General features: G+C 42.3%; 2 protein-coding genes across 9 annotated transcripts in view; one reads left to right on the top strand and one right to left on the bottom strand.

Annotated features, from left to right (window-relative positions):
- The window catches only part of NCOR1 (nuclear receptor corepressor 1), a 74,558-nt gene extending 60,219 nt beyond the window's left edge, over positions 1–14,339 (bottom strand). For 2 of the 4 annotated variants that reach the window (XM_049803911.1, XM_049803914.1), the window contains exon 1: positions 14,214–14,332. The gene's annotated coding sequence lies outside the window, so the exon portion shown is untranslated. Of the gene's footprint in view, positions 1–10,831; positions 11,043–14,213 lie in introns of those variants that run through there. The other 2 variants (XM_049803912.1, XM_049803913.1) reach the window with 2 other exon arrangements.
- Positions 14,340–16,058: 1,719 nt separating this feature from the next.
- PIGL (phosphatidylinositol glycan anchor biosynthesis class L) overlaps positions 16,059–19,064 on the top strand; it is an 81,342-nt gene continuing 78,336 nt past the window's right edge. For 3 of the 5 annotated variants that reach the window (XM_049803049.1, XM_049803047.1, XM_049803050.1), the window contains exon 1: positions 16,069–16,714. In XM_049803049.1, coding sequence (XP_049659006.1) covers positions 16,438–16,714 — 277 coding nt within the window. In that variant the 5' untranslated portion in view covers positions 16,069–16,437. Of the gene's footprint in view, positions 16,715–19,064 lie in introns of all 5 variants that reach the window. The other 2 variants (XM_049803052.1, XM_049803051.1) reach the window with 1 other exon arrangement.

Genomic DNA, 19,064 nt, shown 5'->3' with positions numbered 1-19,064 from the left:
TTTTTCCTGATGTATTTATTTAATAGGTTACTCTAGTCTAAAACATGTTAACGGGTCTTAAATGGGCTCAAAATGAGACATGTCAGCATTGTCTACCCAAAGATTTGAGGATTATATTATCAGAATACATAATTTTACCAGTTGAATTAAGAGGATTTTAGAAGAAAAATAGGTCACCTTAAATAGATGTTAAAGAGGTTATAACAGTCTATAGTGGGACTCTTTATTTACAGTAAATTTCCTTAGCACAACATGAAGTTCACTTTCATTTCTTCTACAGAGGTTTTGGATTCTATGAACTGTTTCTTACTTTCAGATTCAGGTAGTCCTTGGGCTGCTTTACTGAATGCCACCTACAGTTCATTAAGCCACAGTGTATTAGTCAGGCCCTAAAATACTTTTACCATCTATCAGCAGTTAGTAAAAAAGGCAGTCACAAAGAAAAAAACCAACACCATTTCAATTGGCAGCATAGTTTGTCTCATATAGGATGCCAGAAACAGAATATACTATGAAGCCTTAAAACAATCCTGCTTAGTTGACATTCAATGACTACTTTACCTCTACTGTATTCTCCAGCTACAGATTAACACCAAACACTGAAATGCATACTGATCTGGGGAAGATTTTAAACACTGAAAAAATCCAGACAAATTCACTAACACAGTCTAAGCATCTATGAAGGTGTGTACAGTTTCAGCTGCTCAAGATCAGAAGACATTGATTAAACACTGTTCCCATCAGTGCTTCGAGGAGGTAAATTATGGCTCTAACCAAAAGAGCAAGACATACGTATTCTTTAAACACAAGATATTTCTCTCTGATAGCTCACAAGATGTAATCATTGGAGCCTATGTATTAAATACAGAATTCTATCAGACCTGTAGCAAATTCTCAACCTCTGGTCCAGAGCCTAGCAGACATATCAGACCTTCAAATAAAGTAACTGTTGATCCCTGCCTAGATGGCTTCATTTCAAAGCACATTAATCTGCAGCCTTTCACAAATATCACATGTAAAGTTACACTTCTGAACTGCATTTTCCATTAACAGTCAATAGACAAAATCAGCTCAGGAAAGGATCAGACATAGCAAGCTATACAAACAAATCTTAAAGTTTATCTGACATATTTTATCATTTGTGTTCTGGTTGGGGTCCCCCCCACCTCTCCATCAAACACAGCTTTACACATTGGACTATCAAAATAATGAGATAAATTTAAATTTACCTCTTAAACCTGATTTTCAAATATGAAAAATCAAAGAAAAAACTACAGTTTCTCTTACACAGCAATACTACAGATTACTAGTTGTATGCTTTATAGTACCTATATATCTACTATAGTACCTATAATTCATATCCAAGTGACAAGTTCTAACATAGAATTCTTCACCATTAACATTTATTACACTTCATCATTCATACTCCATTCATTAGAGTACATCTTTACCAACTATGTGATGGTCTAATAGGTCCGAGTCATATGCTTTCCATTTAATCAAGTTACAGCATCAGAAAGCAAGCAGTTTTAGCTAATATACATTGTGACAGTTAGTTGCAAGTTATAGTACTTGAACACTCAAATGTATTCTTAAGTCCAAGCTACAGCAAAAAAGAACACCTTTGATTTTTCTCTCAATTTCTGTGAAAGTCCATGTGGAACTATAGCATATAGCTAACTGTCAGCTCAATCAAATGTTTACTAATGTGATAACTACTCCCATCACAGGTTGGTCAACATTTATTATTAGATGAACAACTGGCTCCACGGTATAAGGATGCTCAAACAATTTAAGGTTACAAAAGTACAAATCTTAGCGTGATGAACTGCTGATGCCCTAACTTGTGCTACCTCACCAGCTTCATAGGCAGTCTTCATAAATATGTTGAAGATGGCTAACTGGATTGTATGTATATGTATGTCTGCTACACCTTCAAAACTTTAGTGAGGAATAAAGACAGTAATACTGGATCTGATCAAAGCTCTTTTAGCCAAATATGCTGTAAGTGACAAAGACCAGCAGCAGGCATTTAGGGAACACATACCAGTACTCTCCCAACAAACTCTCCAGCCTTCTAGCGGCTCCCCAAGACACAGCTTGTGGCTCAGGGATTCCTTGCGTCAGAGCCTTTCTATTTAAGATTTCTTAATGGCCTTCTCTTCCATTGGTTTATCCAGCTGTTTTCTGAACTAGTATAAACTCTCAGCATTCACAACTGCTTGTTGCAAGAACTTCTATAGCTTAGCAGCACTTCACAAGAGAAACCACCAGCTTTTGTTCACTCTGGACCCACTCACTACCTTCCTTTGATATCTCTAGTTTTCACATTCAAACAGACCAAACATCTATTTCATATTCTTTTTTTTCCCTGTTGCACACATGATTCTGTAGACTTCTATCATATCCCTTCAGCCATACCTTTTCTATGCAGAAGAATCCTAGTCTACTTGGCTGTTCCTTGTCAAGCACTTCCAAACCTTCTCTAGTTCTGTGACACCCATTCTGAGGCATAGGGAGCCAGAAATGTATACCAGATTCTGCGAAAAGTATCGATAAATACTCATCCTGCTCTTATTCTCTTCCCTGACATGCTGACCAGAGTCAGGTAGATCTGAAGAATCTAGGGATGCAGAGGCAATGAGGAGAGCAACCACCCGAAAAATCACACACAAATATAGGCCAACTACCGCATGACTCAAGGTCGTTTCTAGTTTCACTCTGTCAAGTTACATCTTCTCCTTATTTTCTCAATATTCAGTCAAACCTGCAAGTTGATCATTAACCCAGGTGCTGAAAGTTCAGTCCACACTCATTTTGTATGATGCTATAAAGGCTATTTCTCCATGCACAAGAACTTTCATGTACAGATTGTTAGGTTTGTGTTAGGACCATTAGTCTTAAAATCTTCATTGATATAAGAAACTTTGACAACCAACAGCAATGGGAGGTCCCAATCATCTCTCCAGATTCTGTGCTAGGTGTGGAAAGATGAGGGCGGAAAAAGGGGGCATGGTGCACAAGCATGAACATCTTTCATCCATACAACAATGTTAACTCAACTCCCCATCTCATAACCTACATGTTTTACATAATACATATGAATACGTTCAGTCTAATGCCTTCTTACTGAGAACTGCAAGTATGATCATGTTCTTAGCACCATAATAAGAATTAAAAAAACCCCAAAAGTGAAACAAAGAAAAGCTGCCAACAGAGGAAGGCAACTGAAACAGCATTAGAGGTTATAATCATGGTCAATAAGAGGTAGGAAGTGAAGAGAGGAGAAACAAAAGAAGAAAAAAAAAAAAAGTAATCAATGGTGGGGGTGCATTCTTCTTCCTCCCTGAGGGAACTGACGCAACAGCAAGAAGGGATAAGGGTGGTAACAGTAGAGGAAAATACATGGTTACATATTGGCAATTACAACGCAGGGAGGGAACTACAGGATGGGGATTCTGCATAGGATCTCATTTCTTTCAAGACAAAAATCAACACTGTAGTACAACGTGTAAAATGACACTGAAGTACAATATTCCCTCCCTCTAAGACTCCTTTTCTTGTTACAGACATTTACACGTGCCTGGATGCTCTCCTAATTTGACCTCTCTACATGCCCTGCAGACTCCATCTTATCTCCCAGTCTCCTATATGAGCTTGCTTACACTCTCTGCCATACTGGGGGTGGGGAGGAGTTTTTGCCAATATTTGCCAATAGAATTACCACCAATATTCTGCTCATCTGTCCCTGTCTTACTACTTTAACTCTGCAATTGTGGATGTAAGTATTTGACTTCAACTCCTATTTCTCTGCCGGTAACCTTAGGGCCTTCCATCTAAAAGCATCTGCCTCTCTCTTCAGCATCTGCTTCCATCTATCCAGCGGACACAGATTACTCTTCATCAATCTATTTCTTGGTCAGTGAGGACAATGCCAGCTTCCTGCTGTAACGTCTCCAAGTTCCATACATTCAGATTATGTTTAAATATGGCAGTCTTTTTGCATAAAATTGTAACTGTGTGTGTAGACTGCAAACAACCTCATCTGGGCTTTTGTTGCTGCTGTATCCTTCCATTAGTCATGACAAACTTTGTCTTGCTCTATTCAAATCCCATCAGAATCCTCCATTAAAGGTTCTCGCTATTAACTCTCTCTGCCTCTTCAATCCTTCCATTGGTTTCCTCTTCTCTGCTAGAACAGAGGTTGCTCATCTTCATTTTCAGTACCCTTGACAAATTACAATACAAGAAATCGGCTTCCAACTCTGTTCAGTCAATGCCAGCAAGATTCTATTTTTCAGATAAGTATTTTCATACCTTTTCATGTTATTCCATAAATTTCAGAGGTTTCTTGTGTAAATATTTACAAGAGCTGTTACAGACTTTGGAATTCTGCCTTAAATGTCTCACAAAGATAAAGTTAGGTCATGAATACTTTCAAACAGCTGCCAACCAGGCTGGCAAATTGTCTGTCTCGCTCAATACTGACAATTAGAAGGGGCAGAAAGAAATACTTCTTGTTTTGTACTTCAGAACCCAGTCCATTCTGCTAGAGTGACATTCCATGTCACTGACATTCCCAGACTCTGTGGTAAAACATATAAGGGATGGGGAAACCCAGTAGTGTCAAATGGATAATATTTAAAAAAACATATTAAAATTACAGGAGAAGTAGGAGCAAAGAGACAAAAAAGAAGCTGTTAAGTCTGATGATACCTAGCTGAGAAAAAGCAGTGACAAGAGTAACAGTTTCAGGCCCTGGAAATGATTTAACAATGTTTATTTCTAGAGGTATGACGATATTTTTCTCTTTGGCCAGCTCAAACTACTGAACAGATCCGATTCAGACTTCCTCTTAAAAGCTACTGTTTGCACTTTCATTTGTCATATGTGGAGAATTTTGAGTAAGTTACAAATAATTTAGAACTCGATATTAAAAGGGCAACAGTCATAACGTAATTTCAGATTTGGTTTCTATGAGGCAATACTAATTTCAACAATATCTCTTGATCTCCAGATTTCAAAATGTTTCAGAAAGAAGCAGAAGTACATATCTTCAGTAGACACACGGGAAAATGAGTCACAGAAAGGTTAAGAAATCTATCAAAGACTACCCAGGAAATAGTCAATGACTGAATCAGAAATAAGACTCAAGTCTTGCAGCACTTTAAGCAGGCAAAAGCTAGCACTGCCTGAGAAAAGCAGTTCTTCGCTTGGGAAAATACAGCAGGTTTAAAAACTGTGACTATTTTTAGCAGGCCAGTTCCCCCAAACCATTCAACGCATGGCCACACGAGTGTTTACGCCAGCAGAGGGAAGGGGTCAAGAGGCCAGACAGACGGCAGTGTCACCTACTCGCTGTTTGTGGAACCACGGCCCCACTTGCTGGAATACCCTGGCTCCTACTCTTACATTCACCTTCAGGGATAAAAGACCAGTCTCATGGGTAGACTCAATTTTTCTTCACATATAAGAAACAAGCTAACACTTTTGCATTTAGAGTAATTTTCATGCCATCTTGAAGTACTTAACCAACATTTGCTAATTAAATTTCACATCCTTTTGGGAATTTTCCTCATCTTGTTTTTGAGCAAACTAAATGTGATATAAAGAGTGCAAAGAATTAGATTACAGTCATGTAAGGCTTAAACTGAGTTGGGGGATTTTGTTTTTAAATCAGCAGCCTTCGTAAATTGAGCTCTGATGTAACTAACCTATGGCAGAACAAGGAAGGCTCTGCCTTACGCAGGGGATCTACAGTGAATCACAAAATTAATTCAGGGATATTTATTCAAAGTTTACTCTGGTGAGAAAATGAAGAGTGAAGGGACTGTTTCAGCAGTGGTTAGAAAGGCTTCATCCAAACCGTGATAACAATACTTGTGAATAATTCTTTCTGTTTCATTTTACAAAAAGGTAATGAAACAATGTCATGGAAAAAACCCAAACCAACAGAGGCTGTATTTAAGGACCAACCTATTAAAACACAATAACTAGATTTCACGAATTACAGACCTGTGTCTGTAGCTTCGAGACAAAACACTCCAACTCACATACAATAACACAAATTTACAAAGTTGAGAGTCACATAAGTAAAACCCTTCAAGTATATTGCTAGATTTGCAAAACAAATCTTCCTAGTAGTATTTTTATTTTGTCAGATAATCGTAAATCTGTTCAAACACTCAAGCAAAAACATCAAATTTGCATCCTGAGGATATGTCACACACAAGAAAATACGAACATGGACATTTCTGACAGAATTCTAAAAATAGATTAATGGATCCAACCTCCATATAAGAAGTTATTTATTCAAACTAATAGATACAGTAAAAGGCTAAGTATTACTTACCATCTAGAACTCCAGTGGTCAGAACATTAATGGTGTCTTTACAAGCTAGGACTGACTTAGCAGTCTAGAAGTCTTAACTAAGAAAGCACTAGGCACTTCAAGGGCGGTTATTAATCCTTCAGTCACTGCCTTAATATCCAATTATCAGCATACTCATGTGGCGGTTATTCAGAAAAACAATGAAAAAATGTTAGTGACAAAGAAAAGTTTGGGTTCAAACTCATCTATGTCAACGTTTTACAGAGTTCGGCAAAACACTGGGGTATGGGATGGGATGGTAAGTGAGAAAATTAGCTACAGGAACATTAGATAGGACAATCCTAAAAGATACAGGCTTTTCATTCAAGAACCTACCAGAAGGTTGATGCCCGAGCAGATTTAAGATGATTTTGTGCTTCAAAACAAGAATCAAAGGAAATGTATTCCAGCTACAATATCCAAGCTTACAGGTGTGCTTGTAAGTATGAAAATCTGTTAGGCACAACCCCCAAAAGATGAAAGATTCTTTGGAAGTTACAAGCAAAAAACATTAATAGGTCAACACTGAAATTAAAGACAATTTAAGTAACAGCTATTTAAGCACGTTGCAGAATACTGTTCTTCCCATTCTTGCAGAACACAGATATCATCCTCAAAGCTCAGGACCTCTTCCATACCTTCTTTAATCTTTTTCCATTCAGTTCATATTACAGAATAATCTGAAGCTTATAGTCAAAGCACATGGGCATACATTATTACAATGAATAGAAACAATGAACATACTTTCTCCAAGTTGAGAACAACTAACTACTGAATTTTCCATGAGAATTCTGCATGTGCAAATGCCTTTTCTTCTTCTGTGACAGACATTTAAAATATACTGTAAATTCCTCAGAACTTTAATCTCACATAGTTGCACTCCCTCTACTCACAAGGTTATTGACGTAAAAATTGCTATTTCTATCCCTGCTAGAAATACAGTAAAAAAATTAACATCTCTAAGGCTGTCTTTTACTAGGAACTCTAAATAACCTTCTCTCCATTGATTATTAACGTCATATGAATCAAGCCATAAATACAGCAATGGGGGTATTTGAAAAAAGTTGCTAAGAAAAGCCCAAACATCTGAATTTGACCCTTCTCCCACCCTGAAATTTCCACTAGCATACAATATAGTCTTATTTCTGAATGTCCAAAGCATTAACTCACATTTATGCTATACAGTGTCTGACATATTCTACATGACATGGAAGCATGGTATACTCTAATTTAGCCAATTACAGAAGTGACAGAAGTCAAGGAGCATTACAGCCATCAATTCAAGATGTCACATTTACTCTATACTAGCAAGACTTTTCCATCTGCATCACGATAGCTAAAAAATTAAAACAGGATTTTATACTTCAAATTTTAATAGAAAAAGATTTTCCTTTAACAGGCTACCAACTCTGTAAAGTAATAGCTTTTGGAACATTAAATATTAAATAAGTATTAAAAGAGTACCTCAAAACTATTTTTATTGCCATTCCAAAAGGTGAATATTGGTTGCATACTTGCATATGCAATTTACAACCAAACCGCTGCCAAATCTCAGGATCACATTGTTACACTTCATCTTTAAATAACAGTTTCTCTCTCTCTCCTGCTAGGTAACTACAAATACAAATAGAATTTGTGCTCTACCAAAATGGGGTTGATCAAATTCAGCTGACAAGATACTCTTCTCCAGGAAATTCTATTTTAATCTCTTCTGTAATTTATGAGCTTAAAGAAAAGTTGCTAATACACGATATCAAGACCCAGGCTATTCACCACTTTGCTATATTATATGGAGGATCGTAACAGGAAAAACTAAGACTACATTAACATCTTAGGAAGTTTCTAATCAGATACCTACTTGTCTCGCAAAAAAAGAAAAAAAAAGAAAAAAGAAAGAAAAAAGGGGGTGCTGAGTGCATACATTTCAAAGAAGAATATATATTTTCAGCATCCACTCACCAGTTAACACACCGGGATACAGAGAATCCCTGAGGGACGAAACCTCCTCTTCTGAGATTTATCGAGGAATAGCACTTATTGATTGTGAAGGAGCCTATCCAGCTCTCTTCTGCCAAGGAGGGTCACAATAACACCAAAACTATCCAGAAGAGGTAGGAGGAGGTACTCCATTCAGAAATAGAAATTAAGGACATAGACATTTCTTTGACTAAAAGTACCACTGAGCAATGATTTAAACCAAAGAAGGGTACAAACCGTACAAGGTTTTCTGGTTTTAAAAGTGTATCATAGAAAAGTAGATAGCTTATTTCCTAAAGAAATTTAAAACATATTTTGGTTTTCACAGCAACAACAGCTTCTTGTTCCTGGTTGTCCCAATATAGCAAATAGCATGAAGTTAACATATGCCACAAAAAAATTTCACGAGCCAAAGACCAGAAACCAAATCTACAGAATTGAATGTCCAAAGCAAACCCTACAAAGTCCAAACACTGCACAGATAATGTCTCTCCTTCACAAGGGGAGACCGCTTTTTTCTGTAACTGCAGCAGTTCCCAAACCCCAGACATCTACCTCATCCCTTTTGAAGGGCCCCATTCCTGCCACAGGGGTAATTAAACATCAGCTGAAGCATTCATACTTCACCCACAAAACTATAAGGTGAAACAGAAACCAACCCAAGGATCCTCCAATGTACCAGTATGTAGCATGCAAGAGGTTCAAGAGATGCTATGCAAACAGTGGTGATAAGAACTACAACAACCCTCCTCAGCAAGCCATCCTCACTCATGAGTCAGTGTCCAACAGCTCACTGAGGTTTACTCAAATTCACTTATTTCCTCTCATTTCACCTATGATTTAGAAATAACCACGATGATCTCAAACTTCATATATATCATACACTACACAAAATATTCCTTCAAAACAACGGTTTTTGCATCTCTCTCTTGGACTGAAAGCATAGGCACTTTAAAAACAGCTACTCCACATGAATTTATTCCTCCACTGTTAAGTCTGTCTGCAGGTAAAACTGCTTCTGACATCATCTAACATGCAAGAAATTATGTGGTCACAGTTTTAAGTTTCCAGCCTCTTCTTGTAGTTCATTCATTATCAAAAGTGTATCTGTAGTGGCAGCTTTTTAAAGCAGCTTTGGTTTGGAAAAGGAAATATAACTTAACTAATCCATACTGATTAAACCCATAGCTCCACAAACTACAATATATTATAAGAGAAACCACATCCTATAAATAAGGGTTCAGGACAAACTAAGCATCAGCCTCATCACTCTCCTCAGTTGACTGGGTTCAGATAAAATCAAGTCTAGATTTTGGCTAAAAATACAATAAGGTAAAAATAAGAAAATTTTTTTTACTGTATCTAAGAGCCATGCCTAAATCTATTCAGATACTCCACAGGAAACGCACCAGGGCCTTCTGGAAACAAAGTTTATTGTTACTACATTTATGATTAACTTTGAGATGTTCTACTTCACAGGGAATGCAACAATACATAGAAATGTAACTCCAACTGAGACTCACACAACGGGCTCTATGTCACAGAAAAAGGCAAAGAATGGAAGAGATCTTGAACTATGAATGGTATAAGTTAGCCTTTATATCTGTGGGGAAAAAAAAACAAAACCAGAACTTCAAGGTTCTAGATATGCTAAGTCTGATCTTTGAGACCATAGTGAAACATCAGCACCTATACAAGTAATGGCTGTAATGGAACAGGTAAGTGACCACATTTATTAAGAAAGGTTTTGGGAATAACATTCCAAGAAAGCTAAACCATGAAATTACACTGATTATATGGGAGAATTCTCACCTTCCAGTCACCTCTTCTCTGTCAATACAGCATTTCAGATTGCATAAAAACAGAAACAAGATTTGAAGACTATGAACCTGAGACAAAACTCTATAGAGGATGACCACATATATACAATTTTTTCGATTTAAACTAATTTCTCTTCCTTTTTTTTTTTTTCCTCCCCAAAACTACTATTCATGAGGTGAAGAGTACAGCTGAACTGTAATAATATACCTATCTAGTTTGCTGAACAGCACTTGAACTTGAACTTATGTGTGCTTAACCTCCTAACATTGACAAACAGGACAGAAATCAGTAGGTTCCCTAGCCGATTTATATTCACATTTGCTAGACATCTTCCTTGAAATGTGAATGCATTTTAATCCATTCAGGAGAGAGAGCATCCACTTTTCAAAGCAGCCCCAGGTTCTGCCCAGGATCCCCACCAGTAACAGCCCAGCAGACATTTCACGTGAAACATGTGGCCTGTGCCCTGCAGCCAGGGAACGCTACTGCGGCTGTTTTCAACTCTCAATGGGACAAGCGTGCCTCTGCCTTCATGAGGACTACAAAGAGAATTAGCCAAATGCACTTTCCCTGCAGCACAGCGTAAGGCACAAGTGAATGTATGGCACAAGAGAAGGTATTAAAAGAAACATTGTATAAGTTTCGGCATATTTTATACTTTACCTCATCATTTTTCATTCATAGGTTTTCTTCCCCTCGCCATCTTTGTGAACGTATTTTCATTTTCAGTTTTACCCGAGACTAGTCATTTGATGTGCACAGAATTTTTGAGTCCTGGTCAGTCAACAGTTTGTCCAGGTAATCTGTCTGCATAAAAATTTAATTTCTGAATTTTTTACTCCTGAGGATTATGAACAATAGGATTTTTCAGAGGTGGCTGATGCATCTTTGTACCAATACAGTATCTTAATTTTGCAATACCCTCTGTAATTATAAGCAGGTCACTGACTTCAAAACCACATAGACCAACATCCTCCTCAAGCCTGAAGAAAAAAACTGCATATCAAATCAGTCTGGAAGTGGCAACATTACATGAATGGTTTAGACGTGAAGCTATTCAAGGACATAGAAATCTCTCTTAGGATACTGGGAGGAAACATAGCTCCAAGGTAAGACTGAGCTCTCTGTATGCACACCAACTCACTAAACTTAAGCCCCAGTAGGCCCAGACTGTGGTATTCATTTAACAGATGGTGGATAAACACTGAACTAGCATGAAAGAAGAAAGGAACATCACAAAACATCATTACTAGATGGAGAATCATTGAAGGAGAGAGAAACTAAAATGGAAGATATTTTCAGCATGTTCCTGGCTATTTGCATAATTTAGAAATAGCACAAAGTAAATATTTACAGACAGCAGTCCTGCATAGGTCAGAATTTTTACCTGGAACATTTACAGTAGAAAGACAAGGTTAACACGTTCAGTTAATAGCTTGTAATCCGAAACACTGATTCAGATTTGACTGAAGAACATAAATGACTTGAAGAGTTCAAGACTGGCATCCAGGAAATGTTTGTTTGCATTATGAAACCACTGTCTGGTTACTAGTCTGTTCTCAAGATTGTACTGTGTTGCAGTGCACCTGCATGAGGCGTAGATCCCTTCCAGCTTAAACAACTGTTAAAATCTTAAATTTAAGTAGCTACACACGCTAGAACTCCAAATAGTATTTCTGATCATGCAAGAAAACCTTCATTAAAACCATTTTGTAGGCAATCATAAAAGAAGAGGAATAAAATGTTTCACCAAAACTTTGGCTAAAAGCTTTGAAAGAGTAAGTTAAATGCTGGTAGTAAGAAAGTAACACAGAAAAAAAGAAAATATTTTTCTCTAATACAGAAGATTTTTTCAGTTACTTTTATGGATTTAACAGTAGTTGAAACAGAGTCAGCTTCCCTTCCCTGTAAGCATCTCTCACTCATACTGTAACTGAGAAATGAAATAACTTAGAAGATGCAGTTAGAGAAGCACAAGAACTGTGGAAGGGGACTAAAGGGGTGGAAATGAAAGGAAGCTTTAGAGTCAGTCCCTACTTTTACCAGTTTTTTAATTTTCTAGGTCCCTTTAGATCACAATGAAAAACATACATGCCCAGAAAGATCAACTGAGTGCTCACAGAAGATAAAGTGTATTTAAAATAGATCATCAGCAGCACAATATAGAAAAGTGATTATACTCTGATTTTGTGCATGTAATTTCAATCTGGAGAGTTACTTTCAATTGATTCGTACAATAACTAGCAAGCTAGAGAGAAGTAACACTTGTGGAGCAAACACCTGTAATATCCTCTCCGCACATTAATAAATGCATATTATAACTCTTAGAAAGAAGATTTCAAAATGCTGCTCTTTGCCATGTGTCAGTAACAAGTTTAGGTATTTTAGTGACCAACATCAAACAGTATATTTCAAATAGGCAAATTATGCAGCACATAGAGCACAACAGAACTTTTTTTTCCCTTAGCAGCCTATACTACTTCACAAAGAAAAGCGACATCAAGCAAAAATTAACCATGCTTTCGCAAAAAGGGTCACTGTAGTTGGCTTGTTTCCTCTGAACTTTTGAATCCTTGGGATAAGCACGAAGGTCTCTCATCCCCCAACACAAGACACTAGATTTCAGCTAACTAGAAATCCACTTCAAATATTACATACTTCCTTTCCTAATGTCAAGGTTGTTTAGTTAATCAGGAATAACAACATTCTGCAAATAAAATTCCAGTGCAAAATTACAACAGATCTGCACAGTCCTCATGTGCAGTGACACAATGCTATGTGTCCACTTATTCAGGCACTTACGCTGTGCCCGTGGCCATCCTACTTACCACAGTAGTAATGCTTTTTATAATAGCACCGTTTTTTCTCCCCTCAAATCATACTGCCTAGGATAAAAATCCCTACCTGAGCTCTAGCAGTTCATAACTACAGTGCTACACCTAAAAATACTGCATAATACAAGAATGCTGCCATAAAACAAAGTCTTCAGAACTGGACATCACCTTCTCATTGTAATAAGTTGTCCTTTTTCTTTTTTTTTATTCTTAGATCACACCAATATTTACAGTCATGAAAAGGTAATACACTTGTTAAGACCATATCTGTTAAACAAGAAGAAACAGGTTTTGGACAACAATAGATTGTTCAGGCTACTTACTTACTTGAGTCTGTCTAACACTAGCAGTCCATATGTCCATCTAGAACCTTGTCTAACTGCAACTGACTCCATACCCGCAGTTGTTTTAAATACAAAACAACAATCGTTAAGTACAAGGTTCTTTACCATCAAGTCAGAATAATTCTAGAAAAAGCCACTTCCATTGTGCCCTCCAGCAGCCCACATATGACAGGAGCTGGGGATGTTTACAGGTCCTACATGAATAATTCAGCGTCAGCATCAGCAACAACTCCCCACCACTGACAACCTCAACGTGGGGCTGGAGCAGGCGGCCGTAAATGCACCTCCAACACACGAGCTCTGAAAGCAGGACATCTTCAAGAACTAAAGCACTCCTGGCCAAGCGTCCAACTGGCCGATTTTGAAGAACTGGCCTTTTTTTTTTTTTTTTTTTTTTTAAACTTGCACTTCTCCTACCTACAGGACAGGGATCAACACCCAACACACCGATGCTCTGGGATTTCTCCAAAAACTTCCCCGCAAGGGCCACCTCTCACGGCCACCCCCCACCCCACCGTCCCCTCCGGACCTTCCCGCACAGAAACAGCATAAATGGAGAAAAACCCCCGCGGGCACCGGGCACCCCCCGCCCCAGCCCACACCTCATACGCCCACCTCCCCCATTCCCAGCGGCTCCCCCAAGGACCCCCCCCCCCAGCTCCAGCGCCCTCCCCCCGGGGACTAGAGCGGTTCTCTCCCCGGTGAGGAGGGAGGAGGAAGGGATGGCCGGGGCCCCCGCCTCTTCCCCCTCCTTCTCCTCCTCCTCCTCCTCCTCCTCCTCCTCCTCACAGCGGAGGCGCTAGGCCCCGCTGTCCCACCGGGCCGCGCCGCCCCCCCGCGCCGCCCCGCCGGGCCCCCTGCCCTTACCGACGGCGCGGCGCTGGGGCGGCCCGGGCGGCAGGCTCTGGTGGTGCTGGACGGTCGCGGCGTCTCACCTCAACCTCAGCGCCACCGCCACCGCCATCTTGCCTCCCCTCCCCCGGCTCGGTGAGCTCCGCCCCCTCTAGCCAGGTCCTGGCAGCTGTTGAATAAACGAAGGCGCCGCGGCTCGGCGGTTTCTACCGGTCGCGGGGGCTCGCCCTTGCCTCCCGCCATACCGGTATGCGGCGCTGCCCAGGCAGAGCCAGCCCGCGAGAAACCGCGGGCGGGCCCGGCGGTGAGGGAGCGGGCTGCTATGCTCCTTCCAGGACCCGCCAGCCGGTGCGGCGGGGAAGGGTTCCCTCCCCCTCCCCGCTGAGGGGGCTCGCGGCGGGGGGGGGAGGCGGCCGCCATGAGGCGAGCGCGGGGCGCGGCGGCTCTGAGGCGAGCGGGTCCCGTCACCACCGGCAGCCGCGCTGCTGAGGGGCCCGGCCAGGCCCTGCGGCTCTCCCCGTGATGCTACTGACCGGAGGGGTGAGAGGGCGGGAGAGCCGCACCGCCTCGCTCTCCCCCCGCCGCACTACAGGCGAATCGATATAAATTTATAATAAGTGATAACGGGCCCGGAGAGGGCGCGGGGGGGGCACCCGCGGAGCCGGCAGGCCGCGGCCGTGCTAATGAATGGGGCGGCTGAGAGGCGGGGAGGGGGGGGCGGGAACCCGTCCCGGGCCCGGAGCGTCGTCCGAAGGGCGGCCGGCCCCCGCCGAGCCCTTCCCGCCCCCCCCGGGCTGCGGCACCTCGGCCGGGGCCCCGTCAGACTCCCGCGCTGTCACTGACGTCGTGCCTCTGCCTCTAGCGACGAATGACTTCTGAAAAATGTGAGAGAGGTTTAAAAATCTCAACTGTCTTTTGATTCCTCCCCTCGAGCTGAAGAGTGTGTAAATTTGTTCCCTGCTTTTTCAAGAAGGTCTTTCTGGTCCGCACGGCGTTTTACTGCAAATATGTAATTCCGGATGGGCTAAGATCACAAACGAATCTCTTAGCAGGTTTACTGTGGGGAAAAAAGATACCATTAGGCAAGATTAAATTGTCTCGTGTTGTTACAATTTCCATTAAATACGAGAAGTCATATCCCACCTTTGCGGGATGCGAGTCCACACAGTTATTTATTCAGACTAATGAAGCTCACCCTGTGGCAAACAGGATTACTTATAAAACGTGTGTTGTATTAAGTGTGTAGTTACTGCAGTAGCTGAGTTCCACTCTGTTAAAGTGCTACATTAAGGTGACATGACACATCTCCAGGCTGAAGTGTTTGCAGTCTTTAATCCCAACACATGCCGATGACTACTTCTATTCACCTAGAAGTTAAAGGTGCCCAAATAAAAGCCTGGGAAGACAAGTCGGGCACACATCTTGTGAGGTCTTAGCTGCTCTTCAGATACTGAATTCCTCTGAATTGTTTTCGCCATTTTAGTCTTTAAACCTACCCAGCTAACGTACTCCACCACTGCTGACTTAATACACTCGTCTTCCATATTGCCTGTTTGCCTTGAAAAGCAAAGTTTCCAAGCCATCGTGTATCTGATTGCCTTTTCGTGTTTATTTTACTACTTCCTGTCTCCTTTTGCTCTGCAACCTTCTCCAACGGTTGACTTCACGTCTAGGACGTATCCAAACGTGGTTTTTTTTTCCCTTGCAGCCACACTCGGGATAGCCAGCAGATCTGCAGATAGCAGAACGCAGCTGAAGATAAGCTCCTCTTGCCTTGCTTTTGAGGTTTCCCTTAACCCGCGTCTCTGCCACAGTAGTACAGCGCAGGGATAAAAGGTACTACACGCTGAAAAGCTCCACTTTTGTCACTAGTTATTATTTCTTAACGCACCAGCAGGGTCAGCTGCTGCGCTGCAGGGCCGGCTCTCCCCACCGACCTCCCCAGGGGAACGGCCCCCTCTTCAAACCCCGCCCGCGGGGCCCCGCTCCCCGCCTGGGACCCAGCCAGGCCTGGCGAGGGCAGCGCGGCGGGAGGAGGTCTCCCGGTATGCCCCTCCTCCCCGGGCAGCCCTGAAGAACCAGGGCCGGGGCACGTTTCCGCGCACAGCGGCCGAGCGGTCCCGCCCCGAGGCGGGGAAAAGCGGGGCGGGAGAAGAGGGAGGGGGGGAACCCTTTCGTGCCCCGGAACCTTCTTGCCGGCCCTCCCGTTTCCTGCCGGAGCAGCGCGCCGCCGGTCGCTATGGCAGCGGGACCGTGGGGCTGGGGGCCGGCGGTGGTGTTGGCGCTGCTGCTCGCGCTGCTGCTCGGTGGCGCGCGCCGCCTGCGGCGCCGTTACGCGGCCGGCGGGGCTGGGCCCGCCCTGAGGGGAAGGGCGGCGGCGGCGGCGGCGCGGGCGGATGGCGTCCGCGCGTTGCTGGTAACGGCGCACCCCGATGACGAAGCGATGTTCTTCGCCCCTACGGTGCTCGGCTTGGGCAGGGCCGGCGCCCGCGCCGCGGTGCTGTGCTGCTCCGCAGGTGAGGGGGGGGGGGGGGGACGGGGGACGACGACGGGACGCGCCGGGAACGGCGGGGGAGCCCAGCCCCGAGGTGCCGCCGCGGCAGCCCCCGGAAGCCGGGCTTCCCGCCCGTGGCGTCATGGGAAAGGCCGCCATGATGTCTTTCCCGTGCGTGGCCTCGAGCTGTGACGTAAGCACCGGGCTGTGACGACGCGTCAGTGCCTGGGAGCAGCAAGCGGTGGCTGTACCGTGGGGCGATGCCACTCAGCTGTGATGCCGTGTGCGATGTCACCGTGATGCCGTTGCTGTGCTGAACCTCACGGCCCTCTAGGCTTGCGCTGCCATGGCAGCGGGGCACCGCTGTGTAATACTCGTGCAGTGGAGGAGGTGCTGTGCCACCCATCTGCAGTTTGACGTCATGGTTTTGGGTCACGGTGCACTGCCATAAACATCCCGCGCTCCCTGGGGAGCTGCTGCGCATGGGCGGTTTTGCTCAAAATGTTATTTTCTGCAGAGTTGCAGCAGCAGAAATCTGTAGCAGAATCTCTCTATCTGAAGGTTGCACAGTGGTTTCACAATCCAATCACCTGTTGCAGTGCCCAGGTACTCTAAAATTGTGCGGAAGCATCAGTAAGTTGTAAAAAGGCGCTGTTTAGCACAGCCTTTTGGCATCTCCTTGTAATTCTGTTGTCTTGTAGAGCACTTGCTTGGATGATCCCGTTTTAATGTCATAATGATACATTCACTGTAACACATCTAAAAACAGTTGCATAACAATCCCATTGTGGAAAAACAGGCCTGAAGGGAACCTGAGGTTGTGTTGTCCATCAGTCGACCTGAAGGCAGCATCAATGTATCTTCACTTGGTGCAGACAATTGTCTAGTTTGTTCTTCAGAACCTCCAGGAAGGTCTGTGTCAGTGCTGCATTAGGCTTTCTTCAAATTACTTTTTCCTGAATCATTGGTGTAATTTAAGCTTATTTGTTTATTTTTCCTATCTGCTGTGAACATGGAAATCAAGAGTATCCCTCTGTAGCAGCCTCTTGCATATTTTAAGACTGTTATCTGCCTCTTTTGTCTTATCCTCTCCAGACTAAACAACCCTATTTCTTGCAATTTTTCTGCATAGATCATGTTTTCTAAACGTCTGATCATTCTCATCATTTTCCTTTGAACTCCTCCAGTTGGTTCACGTATTTTGAAGTGCAGTTATCAAAAACTGGAAGCAGTACTCCAGCTGAGGCCTTTCTAGGGCTGAATGGAAAGATTCTCATAGGCTTCACTGTTTGCCCAAGACAAGAATTTTTCTCAGCATGTAACACTCTTGTCTTGTGTTCTTCTCGTTATCTACTAAAGCTCCAGATTTTTTTTCTGCAGAACTGATATATCATCAGTTATTACATCGTTCAGTTTTTCGTGCATAAGAAACAACCTCATTTGAATTGATCTTTTAGACCATACTGCTATTCCAGCATTCATAAGCCTGTGGTGAAAACTAAAGGTTTTTTTTTTATTTTATTTTTGTTGAGAGGAGTATCTTACTTAGGCTACAAACATTTACATCTTACACTGATAGCTACTTACATTTGGGAAAAGGGCCCTCTGTGCTTTTGAAAGCTTCAGCTAGTTCACTGCCAACTTTTCTGTTCTTTCTTTTCAAAGCTTTCTGTCATAACAGACCATCTAGGTGAGAAGGCAGGGATTAAGCTATTGTTGAAGTCCAGTGGTGTGATGGCTTTACTGATCACTCTGTACCTCCCATTCAAGATTTAGTGCAGAGCTTTCAGTTGTCTTTGCTGAGGGACAAAGGTCTGTGGATCCCATTTGGCTTTTTCACGGCTATGGAGAGATTACTGAAGTGCAACTCTGCCATTTCAGTTTTGGGGACTAATACACTCCTGCTATTAGAGAACTTTCCAAAGAAGTGTTGTGTTTCTGTTTATTTTGCTAAATTTTCTTTTGTCTTTATGCCTGATTCAGTGACATGAAACATTAAGTGTGTTTGACACTGCCTTCTGTGTACACTCTTGCAGGTCTTCGTAATGGAACTAGCAGCCCATATAGAAGAGTACATTCACTGAGCTAATAGATTTTTCTGTGCCTCTTATTAGTCTTTTGGGCAATTCAAATGGTTCATCCTCTCATTGTTTGTATGATTGATGATGACAAGCGAGTTGATCAAAGACTGCAAATTGTAACACTTAGACAAAATCATTACTTAGAAACTGTCGTACTTGCAGTTTTCAGGTGTCAGTCAAAATGACTTAGAATGAATTAGAATTACAGCAGTGTGAAAAAACCCAGTCTTTTACACACTGAGTAATCGTTGATTGAAAAAATAACTCAGTATAAATGTGCTTTGCTCTCTG

The sequence above is a fragment of the Accipiter gentilis genome, chromosome 6 (assembly GCF_929443795.1).
Source record: "Accipiter gentilis chromosome 6, bAccGen1.1, whole genome shotgun sequence".
Taxonomy (NCBI): domain Eukaryota; kingdom Metazoa; phylum Chordata; class Aves; order Accipitriformes; family Accipitridae; genus Astur; species Astur gentilis.
Note: the sequence above shows the minus strand (reverse complement) of the source record. Positions and strands in the feature narration are given on the sequence as shown.